Raw genomic sequence first — 14,965 nt, 5'->3', positions numbered from 1 at the left:
TAGTAGTATAGTAGTAGTAGTAGTAGTAGTAGTAGTAGTAGTAGTAGTAGTAGTAGTAGTAGTATAGTAGTAGTAGTAGTAGTAGTAGTAGTAGTAGTAGTAGTAGTAGTAGTATAGTAGTATAGTAGTAGTAGTAGTAGTAGTATAGTAGTAGTAGTAGTATAGTAGTAGTAGTAGTAGTATAGTAGTAGTAGTAGTAGTAGTAGTAGTAGTAGTAGTAGTAGTAGTAGTAGTAGTAGTAGTAGTAGTAGTAGTAGTAGTAGTAGTAGTATAGTAGTATAGTAGTAGTAGTAGTATAGTCACTACAGCAATTCAAATCATTCTCGTCGGCTACATTAATTCCCGTCGGCCTGCGTGCGGGCCGACGAGAATTAATTAATCCCCGTCGGCCAAAGTAAGGCCGACGAAAATTACTTAATTCCCGTCGGCCAGTCAACGTAGCCGACGGGGATTAACTAACTCCCGTCGGCCGCGCGTAAAGCCGACGGGAATTAATGTAACTCCCGTCGGCCGCGCGTACAGCCGACGGCGATTAAATAACTCCCGTCGGCCGCGCCGCCAGGCCGACGGGAGTTATTCAAAATAACCACCGCCGTGCCTTTCTTCTTCCTTTCTGTTTCTTTCAACGCGCTCTCTCTACGCTGCGCCCGCGCCGCCGTTCTGCCCACCGCCGCCCGCACGCCGCCGGCCGACGTCGCCGCCCCGCCGCCGTCCCGCCGCCGCCCCGCTCTCCCGCCGCCCCGCTCGCCCGCCGCACGGCCGCCGTCACGCCGCCCAGCCGCCGTCCCGGCGCCGCCCCGCTCGCCCACCGCCGCGCCGCTGTCACACCGCTCGCCCAGCCGCCGCACCGAGCCCACGGCCGCCGCCCCCGCCCACGGCTGCCGGTCCCACGCCGCGTCGCCCCGCGCCCACGGCCACCGCTCCCGCCCCCGCCCGGGCGCCCGACGACCGCCGCCGAACGTCGTCGCCCGCCCAACGCCGTCACTCGCCGCCGTCCACGGTAGCCGCGGCTTCCCCGCATCGACGTCGTCCACCGACGTCGTACACCACCGTCGTCCGCGCAAAGCATTCAAGGTATATTATATATATTGTAATGTTTTATTTTCGTCGGTTTTTTATGGCCGACGGGAGTTAACTGTTATGTGATTAAGTTTTGTTTAAATTTGATAATTAACAGTGTTATTAGTCTTCATATTTTTAATTTTATGTTGCAAATATAAAATGTGTTGTTTAATGTTATTAGTTAATGAATTGGATGATATGTTATGTATATATATATGTATGTGTGACGTTTATGTGTTATGTATATATATAGTTATGTTATGTATATATAGATGTATGTGTGATGTTTATGTTATGTATATATATAGTTATGTTATGTATATATATAGTTTAACTATTTATCTATAGATGTATGTGTGACGTTTATAAACATGAATGTCTCACACACACAATTCTTACTCGTACACACAGCCGCAATATGGGTGATAGACGTGATTGGATGTATGAAGGTTTCAAGAAGGGTGGGTGTCACACAAGTGAATGGTTTGCCAAGACGCAGATGTTTCTGGACCATGCAGCTGCTTTGTCACAAATAGATAACATTAGGTGTCCATGCAATAAATGTAGAAATATGACGAGCCACACCAAGAGGCAGGTCACACTACACCTGTGTTCGCATGGTTTCGTGCCAGGCTATAAGGTCTGGTATCTCCATGGTGAAGATGTTGAACGAGCAGCAGAAGTAGAAGTTGATGACGGTGAAGATGATGTTGATAGGATGGACCAGATGCTTGAGGATCTGCAGCCTGAACTGGCACCAGATCATCATGATTCACCTACACCGGAGGTTCAGAAGTTCTTCGACCTACTCAAAGCGTCAGAAGAGCCTCTTCACGGGCACACTAACGTGACCGTGCTGGAATTCGTGACCCGGCTGATGTCAATCAAGTCTAAGTTTGCATTCTCAATTAATTGTTACAAGGAGCTTGTGGATTTGATTAGCGAGGTTCTTCCTACGGGTCACAAGATGCCCAAAGACATGTACCAGTCCAAGAAATTGCTTGAAGGTATTGGTATGGAGTATGAGAAGATTGATGTTTGCCAAGACAACTGTATGCTTTTTTGGAAGGAACATGGCAGAGAACAGAAATGCTTAAAATGTGGAAAGTCGAGGTACGTGGAGCTTGTAAATGAAGATGGGGAGAAGGTGGTGACAAAGGTTGCACATAAACAGCTTCGGTACATGCCTCTCACTCCTAGAGTGAAACGTTTGTTTCTCTCGAGGAAGACCGCTATGCACATGAGGTGGCATAAAGATTGTACGGACAGACAAGATGGGTTAATGGTGCACCCGTCAGATGGTGATGCATGGAAGGCTCTTGACAAATTTGATCCAGATTTTGCCAGCGATGCAAGAAACGTTCGTATCGGCTTGGCAACTGATGGTTTCACGCCGTTCAATATGACCGCTGCGTCGTATTCATGTTGGCCTGTCATTGCCATACCGTACAACCTTCCACCTGCTCTTTGCATGAAATATGAGTTTATGTTCCTATGTCTTGTTATACCTGGGCCTGAGCATCCTGGCGTACGCCTCAATGTGATGCTTCAACCACTGATTGAAGAGTTAAAGAAGCTATGGCAAGGTGTGGAAGCCTATGACTGCTTCAAGAAGCAGAAATTCAATCTTCGTGTTGCATATCTGTTCTCGGTTCATGATTTTATGGCGTATGGTATTTTCTCTGGATGGAGCGTGCATGGTAGATTGACGTGTCCTTATTGTGCTAAAGATACAGATTGTTTTCGTCTTAGTGCTGGTGGCAAGATATGTTACTTTGATTGCCATAGATGTTTTCTACCCTTCAATCACCCCTTCAGAAGGCAGAGAAAGGAATTTAGGAAGGGCACCATCGTCACGAAGGGACCGCCCAAGCGACGTAGTGGGATAGAAATTACAGAAGAGCATATGAAACTTGTCCTAGACGAGAGTGGGAAAAGGTATCAAGGTTTTGGTGAGGAGCATAACTGGACTCACATATGTGGCTTGTGGGAGCTTCCTTATGCTAAGTCATTGATTTTGATGCACAACATCGACGTCATGCATCAAGAGAGTAACTTTTGCCAAGCCCTCATAAATACATGCATGGATTTCCCTGATAAAACGAAAGACAATGACAAGGCACGCATGGACTTAGCAGTGATATGTGATCGTCCAACCCTAGTGCTTAGAGAAAACGGAGGCAAACCAAAAGCTGACTATTGTCTGAAATCTAAGCAACGGAAAGAAGTGATGAAGTGGATGAAGGATATTAAATTCCCCGATGGTTATGCCGCTGGTTTTAGAAGATCTGTGAACTTGAAGACAATGAAGATGAATGGACTGAAGAGCCATGACTTCCACATAATTATGGAGAGGCTCATGCCTGTAATGTTTCGTGGGTACATTTCCGAAGCTGTGTGGAAAACGTTAGCTGAAGTTAGCTATTTCTACAGACAGTTGTGTGCTAAAGAAATCAGAAGAGATGTGATGGAACAGCTGGAGAAAGAGGCACCGGTGCTTTTGTGCAAATTGGAAAAAATATTTCCACCGGGTTTCTTCAATCCTATGCAGCATCTCTTTATACATCTTCCATATGAGGCTAAGGTCGGTGGTCCTGTTCAGTATAGGTGGATGTTTCATATAGAAAGAGCATTAAAGAAGCTTAGAGCAATGGTGGGCAATAAGGCAAGAGTTGAAGGATGTATTGCGGAACAATTTAAACTAAAGGAGGTAGCACACTTCACAAGTTGTTACTTTGCAGAAGAACATAATCGAGATTACATTTGCTGGAAATAAGCCTTTAGCGCTAGTTTTCTTTGAGTGTAAATGGTATGACCCGAAGTATTATAGGACCGAATTTGGGATGACACAGATCCAACCTGAGAAATTGCTTCAAGGACACGACACGTATATCCTTGCCCATCAAGCAGACCAAGTTTATTTCTCGACATATCCATGCAAAAAGTTGTCTAAATGGAGGGTTGTGTACAATGTAAATCCCCGAGAACGCCTATACACTCCTGGTGAGGACGAATATCAATTGGTCACCTTGAGCAGGTTGATGAGGTGTTTCAAGAAGAAGAGTTGCCAACTAGTTTTCATATTGATCCTGCACCGGCATTAGATTCACTAGTTGCAGACGTTAACGACTTAACTTTTCCCGAGAGGCGGAGAAGACAACCTGTTAGGAGAAAAGTTACATGGCGACCTCTGCATAGAAGAGAACAAATAGATCCTGATTTTGATGATATTTAACAAGTAAAGTTGTTTTGTTATTTCATTTGTTTATATTTTAAGTATTATGTCATTTTTGATGCACTAATGAATAATTTCTTATTTTTTATGCAGGATGCCGCCAAAATCAAAGAAGTCAGTGAAAGGGTTGTTCAAGGGCCTGGGCCTTTTTCAGGGCAGTTCTTCGAGCAGCAGCAGACGTCGAGAGCTATTGAGCGCGGTACATGGAGATGAGGTAACATATCTTGTACAAATAAATTTGTTTACATATTTACAAATAAATCTTGAGTTGTATGTACCAGGATGAGCAGCACACTGAGGAGCAGCACATTGAGGAGGAGCAGCACAATGAGGCTGAGCAGCACAATGAGGAGGTGGAGCTCAATGAGGAGGTGGAGCACGTGACATGGGACCAGGCCGCACAGCATCACCAGCCATGGGACCAGTGGGACCACCAGAGAGAGCAGCAACAGGCGTGGGACCAGTGGGGCCAACAGGGCGAACCGGCTGACAACCCGATGGATGATGGCTCGGGAGGCTCTTCAGCGACACGCACACGTCGCTCAAGAAAAAGCCACTCAGTAAAGCCTCGTCACGCGATAGAGCGAGAGGCTGATAGGACTTTAATCATGCCACATGGAGATCGGTGAGTGTAATATATTAACTTATCTAATATAACTATTATGTGTATTGTTAATGTTTTTGTGTAATGCAGGAATTGGGAGGACCTGTCCTTTGACGGCAAGGGACACCACACTCAGGTTAACCTTACGTTGGGTTCTCTTTGCCGCCTTCACTACCCTGGTATAGTGAAGGTGTCAAACGGTGATACCGAGGATGAGGTGCTTGTCAGTACCTGGGATGAGTACAAGTTTAAAAAGGAACGAAACCACACCGACAGACAGGGACTTGTGCGTAATGACTTTTGGGTATGAATTCTTTATTATTTTTGTTATGTTTCTTAATATTGTAAATCTATGACTTATACCATTTGTATTCTTTATGTTGTAGCTTCGATATCGGTTGCCTGACGGAGAGGATTACATGGGGCACGCTGAACGTGTCTTGCAAAATAATGCAAAGAAGCTGGTGAAGGATGCCATATACTATGCGAGAATTCAGGCTACAAACCTGTATTTTCAAAAGCATCCGGAAGAAGTAGGCCCCTTGAATAAAAAGGAAGGGTCCTTGTTGGGGACTTGTTCTCAAATGCTAAGAATTAAGAACAAGGCAACACAAGAAATGTTAGGTGTTAAGGTCCTTCGTCCTCCATAACAATATATCCCTTCGGGATATAAAGCATCTCGGACGAAGGTTACGAAGGACATACCTTCGTAAGCATAACAACGAAGAATGAAGCATTTGCATAAATCATGGAATATGAAATAAACATTTGAATATCGTCATAGAATTATCTCTACTTGTATTAATGAATATAAATGACTTCGAATTACAAATGTACCTTCGGTCCTGCGGAAGGCAAAAGTACAAGCGTGATGCGAAAGCAAATGACAGGTTCACGTGAATAGTACAGAGGTACTGTTCATCTATTTATAGGCACAGGTCGCAGCCTGTGACAAATTACAATTATGCCCCTTGCGAAAGTTTATAGCATTGACTCAGACCTATATGTGTAAAAAGGTCATTCTATCTCTATGTCGGTTCAAAACGCCGAAGCTCCATGAAAAGGGACCTTCGGCCATCTCTTGGAGACGACTTCAGCCGAAGCTGCTTCTTCGTGTGAGACCTTCGGCGCACCGAAGCACGACCCCAACAGTAGCCCCTTTCGCGGTGCTAGATCGTTCTTCGTAACGAGCTTGACCCGTGAAAAAAGCCTCTTCAGCTTCGGGAAGCCGAAGGTCCAAAAAACACCTTCCCTGAGCTCGTTGCGGAGAAGCGATCCGACTTCCGAGCGCGTGTCGGTCCCACCTTGCAGAGTTACTGTTTGATCCTTGCGGTCCACTGCGCAGCGGGTACGAGTTACTGCGCGCCTGGTGTAACAATTCCGCCGCTTCGCGTTCTTACCTGCAGCACTATATAAACTGACAAGTAGTTGTGAAGTTACTACAGCATTCATTGCTATTTGCACTGTTTTGCTGCCGAAATTTTTCATCATAGCCGAAGCTTAAGTCCCAAAATCGAACGAAGGTGCTTCTCAACGTCCGCTTCGTCAGAAAGAAGAGCTTCGGAGAGAAGAAAAAAGTAAAAAGTTTCTGACTTCCCAAACTTAAAATCAAATGGCGAGAATTCGATCTACTGCCAAAGTTGTACGTGAGGGAGACGAAGCCGAAGGTTCAAACACTGTGCCCATCTCCGAAGCGATGCAGCGCTCCGGTCTAGTGACTGCGGAAGAGAAGCCTGGTGCCGAAGCAAACCCGACAACAGCCGAAGAAGAAAACATTGATGGGACTGACTCCGGAGATGACTACCACATGGCTACACCCAGCAAGCCCAGTCACCTGGATTTTGGAAAATCAACTGTTTCAAAGGCTGACCTTGCGAAGATGGTAAAAGCAGGTTTTTTCAAAGAAGATCAGAAAAAGCTACTTCGCTTCGGAGGAGAGGAGACTACCCCGAAGCCAGAGAAGGATGAGATTGTAATTTTCAAAAGCTTTTTAAAAGCTGGGCTGAGATTTCCTCTCCATGGAATTATTGGAGATGTGTTGCAAAAGTTTGGCATTTATTTTCACCAATTGACTCCTAACGCCATCGTTAGACTCAATGTTTATATCTGGGCCCTCCGAAGCCAAGCTGTGGAACCGTTTGCCGACAGCTTCTGCCGAGCTCACGAATTACATTACCAAACAAAGGCCAGAACAGACGGACTACATGATAATTTCGGCTGTTACAATTTTGCCTACCGGAAGACAACAAAGTGTCCTGTCATCAGCTACCGAAGCAAATGGCCAGCAGGCTGGAAGTCTGAGTGGTTCTACGTAAAAGTTGACGAAGACAGAGAAAAATTGGTACAAAGCCCTCTGGAATTAATCTTCGGAGAGACGAGGCCACGCTGCCACATCGGCGATTTAAAGGGTCCTACCTGGGCCGCTCTGGGTGAATTCGAAATTATTTCAGAACATATTGGCACCAGGGATCTGGTTCAGGAATTTTTGGCATTCAGAGTTTTCCCTACTTTAAAAGAGTGGGAGATGCCGAAGCTGGAGGGAGAGAAGAAGGAGGGGGAGCTTGTTCGTCTGCCTTATCACTTTAAATTCAAGAAGTACTTTAAGAAACCCTGCAAAGAGTGGTTGGACACAGTTGAGACAATGTGCAATGAAATCTTGGGGAATTACTCCAAAAAGGAGGATCAATTAATGACAGCAGCCTTCGGCACCCGACCGAAGCGAAGGCTGAACCGAGTATTCGATGCCCTGGGCTTCGAGTATCCAGACTATGAGCAGTTGAATAAGGGTGCCGAAGGCCACAAAAGAAAAAGAGTGGCTGAAATTCTGACGAAGGATGAAGAGCAACCAGCAGCAGAGAAGAAAATTCCGAAGAAAAGGAAAATATCAACTCCGAAACGGAAAATATCCGAAGAAGAGAGAACCCCCACACCGCCTTCTACTAGCGACATAGAAGAAATTTTAAAGGTAATGACTGAACCCATGCCTACGAAGCTAAGTCCACTAGGGCTCCAACTGACGAAGCTTTTTCGAAAGGTGGACGAGCCGGATCAGACGAAGACAAGCAAACCCAAGCGGCAAAGAATCATTGCGGTAACTGAAGTTATCGATAAGACGCCGCCAAGGGCGTCAATCCAAAAAACGGTAGCTGCCGAAGGTGCAGCAATCGTTGAAGGCGTAGCTTCGGAGGTCGCGGCTACCGAAGCCGCTACAGCCGAAGATACAAACTTAGAAACCACGATTAAGAATATCAACAAGATTTTGGAAGACATGGCCGCGGAAGAAACTGGTGCTACTACTGAAAAAACCATGGCCACAGTGCCTGAAAAAGGAAAAGAAATAGCCGAAGACCCTTCGGACGACGAAGCATACACTTTCCAGAACTTAGTTGGGCAAAAACTGACGAAGGAGGAAATAGAAGAACTTAAAGACTACGCCAAGTCTTGCGGGTACAAGTCAGGTGCCCTCCTATTTGGGGGTGTAGATGATGAACAACTGGGCTGCATCCGGGACTCAGCTGGGGCTAAGGTAATCGGTACTTTATCAAAGAGTATCGGTTTTCCGAAGCTGGAGTCAGACATCAGCCGCTACCGACGACAACATGTCGTTGGTAGTTTATTTTATTCCAACTTCAAGGTGAATGACTTGTTTCTTAACCTTTATTGCTTCTAATAAAAACATGACTGACAAAGGTTGTGTTTGTGTAGAGTATGTTGTTGAGCAAAGCCTTGCAAATGCAGCAAGATCTTGAAGATAAAAAGCATGAAATTATAATCAGAAATTTGGAAAACAAAATAAAAGAGCAATCAGATGCTTTTGAGAAAAAGAACTTTGAGCTCCAGGCAGCCGAAGGCTTACTGGCGGAAGCTGAAGCAAAAATATCAGAACTAAACTCGAAGCTTCTCCGCCAGTCCGAGCAGTTTGAACGAGAAAAACAAGATCTCAATGAAAAACTTGAAGCCGAAGCTCAGCAGAATTTAGATTTGAGAAAACTACTGACAAATCTTCAAGAGAAATGCTTGGAGTTTAGCAACAAGTGCATTCAACGATTAAGAAAGATTTTTTACTCGGTTGGAGCTAGCAGCGAAAAATTTACCCCCTCGGCTGAAGATCTACCAAAAACCTTTGAACACATTGAGGGGGAGATTGATGAGCTCGACGAAGTCATAGCTGGGCATGGTGACTTCTGTGCCTGGGTGGCTTCTCGAGGGACCGCTGCTGCATTTCTGAAGGCCGGCTGCGAACACGGAAAAATTGTCAACAGGCCCAACTTCACCTTATCTCCATCAATCCTGGATGATATGCCTGACCTCGCCCGAAGCATCTCCAATAGATTCATAAAAATGATATGGACAAAAGGCGGGCGGGAGAAAGCTGGAGACGAAGCACGAAGTCATCTTGAACCAGTAAGAAATGATACTTCGGAGTTACCTTTTCCTTTGGTCTTGATTTTTACTCATAATCTCTTAATTTATGTAGGATGACGAAGGTGAAGATGATGCCTAAATTATGTCGTCAAAGCTGAAACTTAATGAAGATCAGAAGAAGTGTACTGTAGAAAAACTCAGGATATTCTTGTAAATACAACTAGACTATCTTCAAGGAACTTTGTACATACCTTGTAATATATTCTTACCCTTTGCTTGAGTCGCTTTGATGTGGACGAAATCAGTATTTTGAGCCGAAGACGAAAAAACACCTTCCCTTCTTTTCGTACACAACGAAGCCTAAGAAGTCGCTTCCTCTTTTTGCCGAAGCTTTGCTTTTTTGTACATGACAAAACATAAAAGACTACTTCTCCTTTCTGCCGAAGCTTTTCTTTACAAAACATAAAAAACTACTTCTCTTTTCTGCCGAAGCTTTCATCTACAAAACATAAAAAACTACTTCTCTTTTCTGCCGAAGCTTTTCTTTACAAAACATAAAAAACTACTTCTCTTTTACACAACGATTCATAAAAATCCAGTTCTGCCTTATACTGAAACTTTTCTTTGTGCCAAAGCAACGGAACTTTTCACTTTTGCACACAACATAGCGTAACAAGTCATAAAAAGGCACTTCTCCGAAACTTTTTTGCCGAAGCAGCCACTTGGGAACACAAATGCTATGAATGAATGCTTATGCATGCGAATGTTATGATGTAATGTAATGCACGAATGAATGTCCGAAGCATATGTCCGAATCCATATTGTCAGCCATTGCTTGGAAACAACCACACATTAGCTCTGCATTCCCTTAGGAACGACTTTGGAGCTTTCCTGCCTCTTACTTAGGCAATATCAGCGTTGACTTTTCGCTGTAAGCTCTGCATCCCCTTAGGGACGTCTTTGGAGCTTCTTCGTCTTTTACTTAGACGGTATAAGCTCTGCATTCCCTTGGGAACGTCTTTGGAGCTTCTTCGCCTTTTACTTTCGGCGGAATCAGCGTTGACTTTTCGCTGTAAGCTCTGCATCCCCTTAGGGACGTCTTTGGAGCTTCTTCTCTTTTTCAGTTTCGGCACTCGATGGTGCGCTCTCAGCTTTTACATGTACATCTTTGGGGGATTTTGCTCTTATAAAACTAAAAAGAAAAATTACATGTGATGGCCCCATTAAAAACCTTTCTCCCCCTTTAGAAAGGAAAAGGGTGCCATGAAAAAGAAAAGAAAAGTCAAAATTACATCGAGTTATACATAAAACCGCCGAAGCTCATCCGCATTCCAGGATCTTGGAATCTCATTGCCATCCATGTCCTTCAGTCTGTACGAACCAGGCCTTGACGAAGATGCTACTAAGAAAGGCCCTTCCCATTTCAGTTGCAATTTGCCCACTGTATCCGGATTGGCCACTCTCCGAAGCACCAAGTGTCCTGGCTCAATATTTTTTAGCCGGACCTTTCTATCTCGCCATTTAACCGTTTCAGCCTGGTACTTATTGATATTTTCCACGGCCTGAAGCCTGATCCCTTCTAGGGCATCTTTTTCCACGAGACAAGTATCTTCGGGACCTGATTCTGCCGAAGCTACCACTCTTATTGATCCAGCTTTTGCTTCTTCCGGGGTTATTGCTTCGTCACCAAATAACAACTTAAATGGGGTGAAGCCTGTAGATCTTGATGTTGTTGTGTTATGGCTCCATACCACCTTGGTAAGCTGATCTGGCCACTTTCCCCTTGGTTGATTGAAGATTAGCTTCATTATTCCTGTCATTATGATGCCGTTGGCCCTTTCAACAAGCCCATTTGACTCCGGGTGCCTGACTGACGCAAAGTGGATCTTCGTGCCAATTTGATCACAAAAATTCCTGAATTCTTCGGAGTCAAATTGCGTTCCGTTATCTACAGTTATAGCCTTCGGCACTCCGAAGCGACAGACAATATTCTGCCAGAAAAATTTTTGGACAGTGGCCGAAGTTATTGTAGCTAATGGCTTCGCCTCAATCCACTTGGAAAAATATTCCACAGCAACTACAACATATTTCAGATTGCCCTGAGCCGGTGGTAATGGGCCCAGCAGATCGAGGCCCCACCTTTGCAATGGCCAGATGGGTTGTATTAGCTGTGTCAAAGACGAAGGTTGTTTTTGATCTCTTGCACATTTCTGACAACCTTCGCACTTTTGAACTAACTCAGCTGCATCCGAAGCTGCCTTCGGCCAATAAAATCCTTGACGGAACACTTTTCCAAGTAACGGCCTGGATCCAATGTGGGATCCACAAAGGCCTGCATGTATCTCCTTCATCAATTCTATACCTTCGGCTCTAGACAAGCACTTGAGCAGCGGGGCACAAACTCCATGCTTGTATAACTCCCCTTCTATAATGATATACGGACGAGCTCTTGCCTCTATTCTTTTATTATAAGCTTCGTCATCTGATAGGAAGTTGCCCTGAAGGTAAGAAATTATTTCAGTTCTCCAATCTTCACTGTACACAGGGGAAATAGTAAGAACTGCTCTTTCAAGTAACTCCACCGAAGGTGCCTTTATTGTTTCGAAGAATACATCCGAAGGTAGCGGCAGCCCCTGTGCTGCAGACCTGGCTAACAAATCAGCATGTTCATTTTGCCCTCGAGGGATATTCTTAACAGAGAATCCTTCGAAGGAAGCTTCGATCCTTCGGACTGTGTCTAGGTATTTTTCAAGCTTCGGGTCTTTAGCCTTGCAACTTTTGTCAATATGACCTGAAACAATCTGAGAATCAGTTTTAAGGATCGCCCTCCTGATCCCCATCGCCTTTAGTTTCCGAAGACCCAGGAGCAAGGCTTCGTACTCAGCAATATTATTTGTGCAGCTGAAATCCAGTCTTGCTGCGTAGCAAGTTTTGACCTTGGACGGTGAAACCAAAACAGCAGCTGCTCCTGCTCCGAAGGTTCCCCAGGAGCCATCACAAAACACTGTCCATGCTTCGGCATCTTTATTCGCTTCTTCGCCCTGAGCCCCTGGCGTCCAGTCGGCAATAAAATCTGCCAATGCTTGAGACTGGATCGAGGATCTGTGCACATAATCAATGTAAAATTCATTAAGCTCCGCAGCCCATTTTCCAATTCGGCCAGTAGCTTCTTTATTTCTCATGATATCTTTCAACGGCTGCGAAGAAGGAACAATAATATTATATGCCTGAAAATAATGCCGAAGCTTCCTGGATGCCATTAGGACGGCATACAACACCTTCTCCAGTTCTGTATAATTTTTCTTTGAGACACTAAGGACCTCAGATACAAAATATATTGGGACCTGCTTCTTGATTTGTCCATCAAACTTCTCCTGCACAAGTGCCGCACTTACTGCTGAGTGCGAAGCTGCCACATACAACAACAGAGGAGCCCCTGGCATTGGTGGAGTTAATGTTGTTAGATCTATCAGGTATTGCTTGAGTTCTTCGAAAGCTTTTTGTTGAGCTGGGCCCCATTGAAAGACTTCAGCTGACTTTAAGACCTCGAAGAAGGGTAGATTTCTTTCCGCTGATCTGGATATAAATCTGTTAAGAGATGCCAGTCTTCCTGTCAATCTTTGGGCCCCCTTTCTTGTAGTTGGTGGCTCCATTCGAAGTATAGCTTCGATTTTATTTGGATTAGCTTCAATTCCCTTTGTTGAAACCAAGCATCCAAGGAACTTACCCTTCTTTACTCCGAAGACACATTTTTCTGGATTCAGCTTCAGACCAGCTTGTCTGAAGCTAGCGAAGGTCTCCTGCAGATCAGCAATATGGTCTTCTTGCTTCGTGCTTTTTACAATAATGTCATCAACATAGGTCAACACATTTCTGCCTATCTGAGATTGGAGAACCTTCGCAGTCATCCTGCTGAAGCTCCCTCCTGCATTCTTAAGCCCCTCAGGCATGCGAAGATAGCAATATGTACCACTTGGGGTTATGAAACTAGTCTTCGGCTCATCCTCCTTTTTCATCCAGATTTGATGATAGCCTGAGTAACAATCCAGAAGACTCATGAGTTCCGAAGAAGCTGCTGCATCAACTAAAGAGTCTATCCGTGGCAGCGGGAACTCATCCTTCGGACAAGCCTTGTTGAGATCTGTGAAATCAATACACATTCTCCACTTTCCATTGGCCTTCTTCACCATAACAGTGTTAGCTAGCCATTCTGGATACTTCACTTCTCTGATAACTCCTGCACTTAGGAGTCTTTTTACTTCGTTGCGAGCCCCTTCGGCCTTGTCATCAGACATTTTCCGAAGCCTCTGCTTGCGGGGTCTGAAGGATGGGTCAACATTGAGCGAATGTTCAATAACATCCCGATTCACTCCACAAAGATCATTGGCTGACCATGCAAAAACATCTTTATTGTTGAATAAAAACCTTATCAAGGTTTTCTCTTGATCTTCAGATAATTGCGAGCCCAATAGCACCTTCTGCTCTGCTATATCCTCACACAGCAGCATGGGCTTCGGCTGATCAGCCGAAGCTGCTTTTTCCCTCCTGAACTTATACTGTTCACAAGCTTCAACTCCATCTATATTATGGATTGCCTTGGAATCAGTCCAGCTTCCTTCGGCCCTTCTGGCAGCTTCCTGACTCCCATGAATAGCAATAGGCCCTTGGTCCGAAGGTATCTTCATGCAGAGATAAGCTGGGTGAAGAATTGCTTCAAAAGCATTTAGGGTACCACGACCAATGATGGCGTTGTAGGGGTATTCCATGTCAACAATATCAAACACAATTTGCTCAGTTCTTGTGTTATTAACAAATCCGAAGGTTACCGGCATGGTAATCTTCCCGAGTGCCACAATCTGCCGCCCTCCGAAGCCACAAAGAGGGTGCGTAGCATCATGAATCTTGTCTTCAGGCTCTTGCATCTGTCTGAAGGCTTTGGCAAATATGATGTCAGCTGCACTGCCTGTGTCAACTAGGACATTGTGAACCAGAAACCCTTTGATCACACAAGAAATGACCATAGCATCATTGTGAGGATAGTCCTTGAGCTGAAGATCTTCCTGAGAGAAGGTAATTGGAATGTGAGACCATTTTGACTTAATGAAGGGTCCCTGCACTCCAACATGCTGCACCCTTCTCTGAGCCTCCTTCTTCTGCTTTTTGTTAGCTGGCTCTGAGCAAGAACCGCCTGTTATCGGGAGCACCAGCTTCGAAGCCGAAGCAGCTCCAGCTTGAGTGTTGAACGAAGCCATCAGCTCAGAAAGGTGGAAGTGAGTTGACCGGAGGTGGGCGCCAATGTTGGGGACTTGTTCTCAAATGCTAAGAATTAAGAACAAGGCAACACAAGAAATGTTAGGTGTTAAGGTCCTTCGTCCTCCATAACAATATATCCCTTCGGGATATAAAGCATCTCGGACGAAGGTTACGAAGGACATACCTTCGTAAGCATAACAACGAAGAATGAAGCATTTGCATAAATCATGGAATATGAAATAAACATTTGAATATCGTCATAGAATTATCTCTACTTGTATTAATGAATATAAATGACTTCGAATTACAAATGTACCTTCGGTCCTGCGGAAGGCAAAAGTACAAGCGTGATGCGAAAGCAAATGACAGGTTCACGTGAATAGTACAGAGGTACTGTTCATCTATTTATAGGCACAGGTCGCAGCCTGTGACAAATTACAATTATG

At 44.8% G+C, this 14,965-nt stretch overlaps 1 protein-coding gene across 1 annotated transcript in view; it reads right to left on the bottom strand.

The window, feature by feature from the left end:
* Positions 1–491: 491 nt before the first annotated feature.
* Positions 492–14,965, bottom strand: part of LOC118476257 (mucin-5AC-like) — a gene marked incomplete at its 5' end in the record, with an annotated part of 33,817 nt that continues 19,343 nt past the window's right edge. Inside the window, one exon of the mRNA XM_035965089.1 lies at positions 492–1,010. Coding sequence (XP_035820982.1) covers positions 492–1,010 — 519 coding nt within the window. The remainder of the gene's footprint in view (positions 1,011–14,965) is intronic.

This window comes from Zea mays, chromosome 2 (genome assembly GCF_902167145.1).
Source record: "Zea mays cultivar B73 chromosome 2, Zm-B73-REFERENCE-NAM-5.0, whole genome shotgun sequence".
NCBI lineage: Eukaryota > Viridiplantae > Streptophyta > Magnoliopsida > Poales > Poaceae > Zea > Zea mays.
Note: the sequence above shows the minus strand (reverse complement) of the source record. Positions and strands in the feature narration are given on the sequence as shown.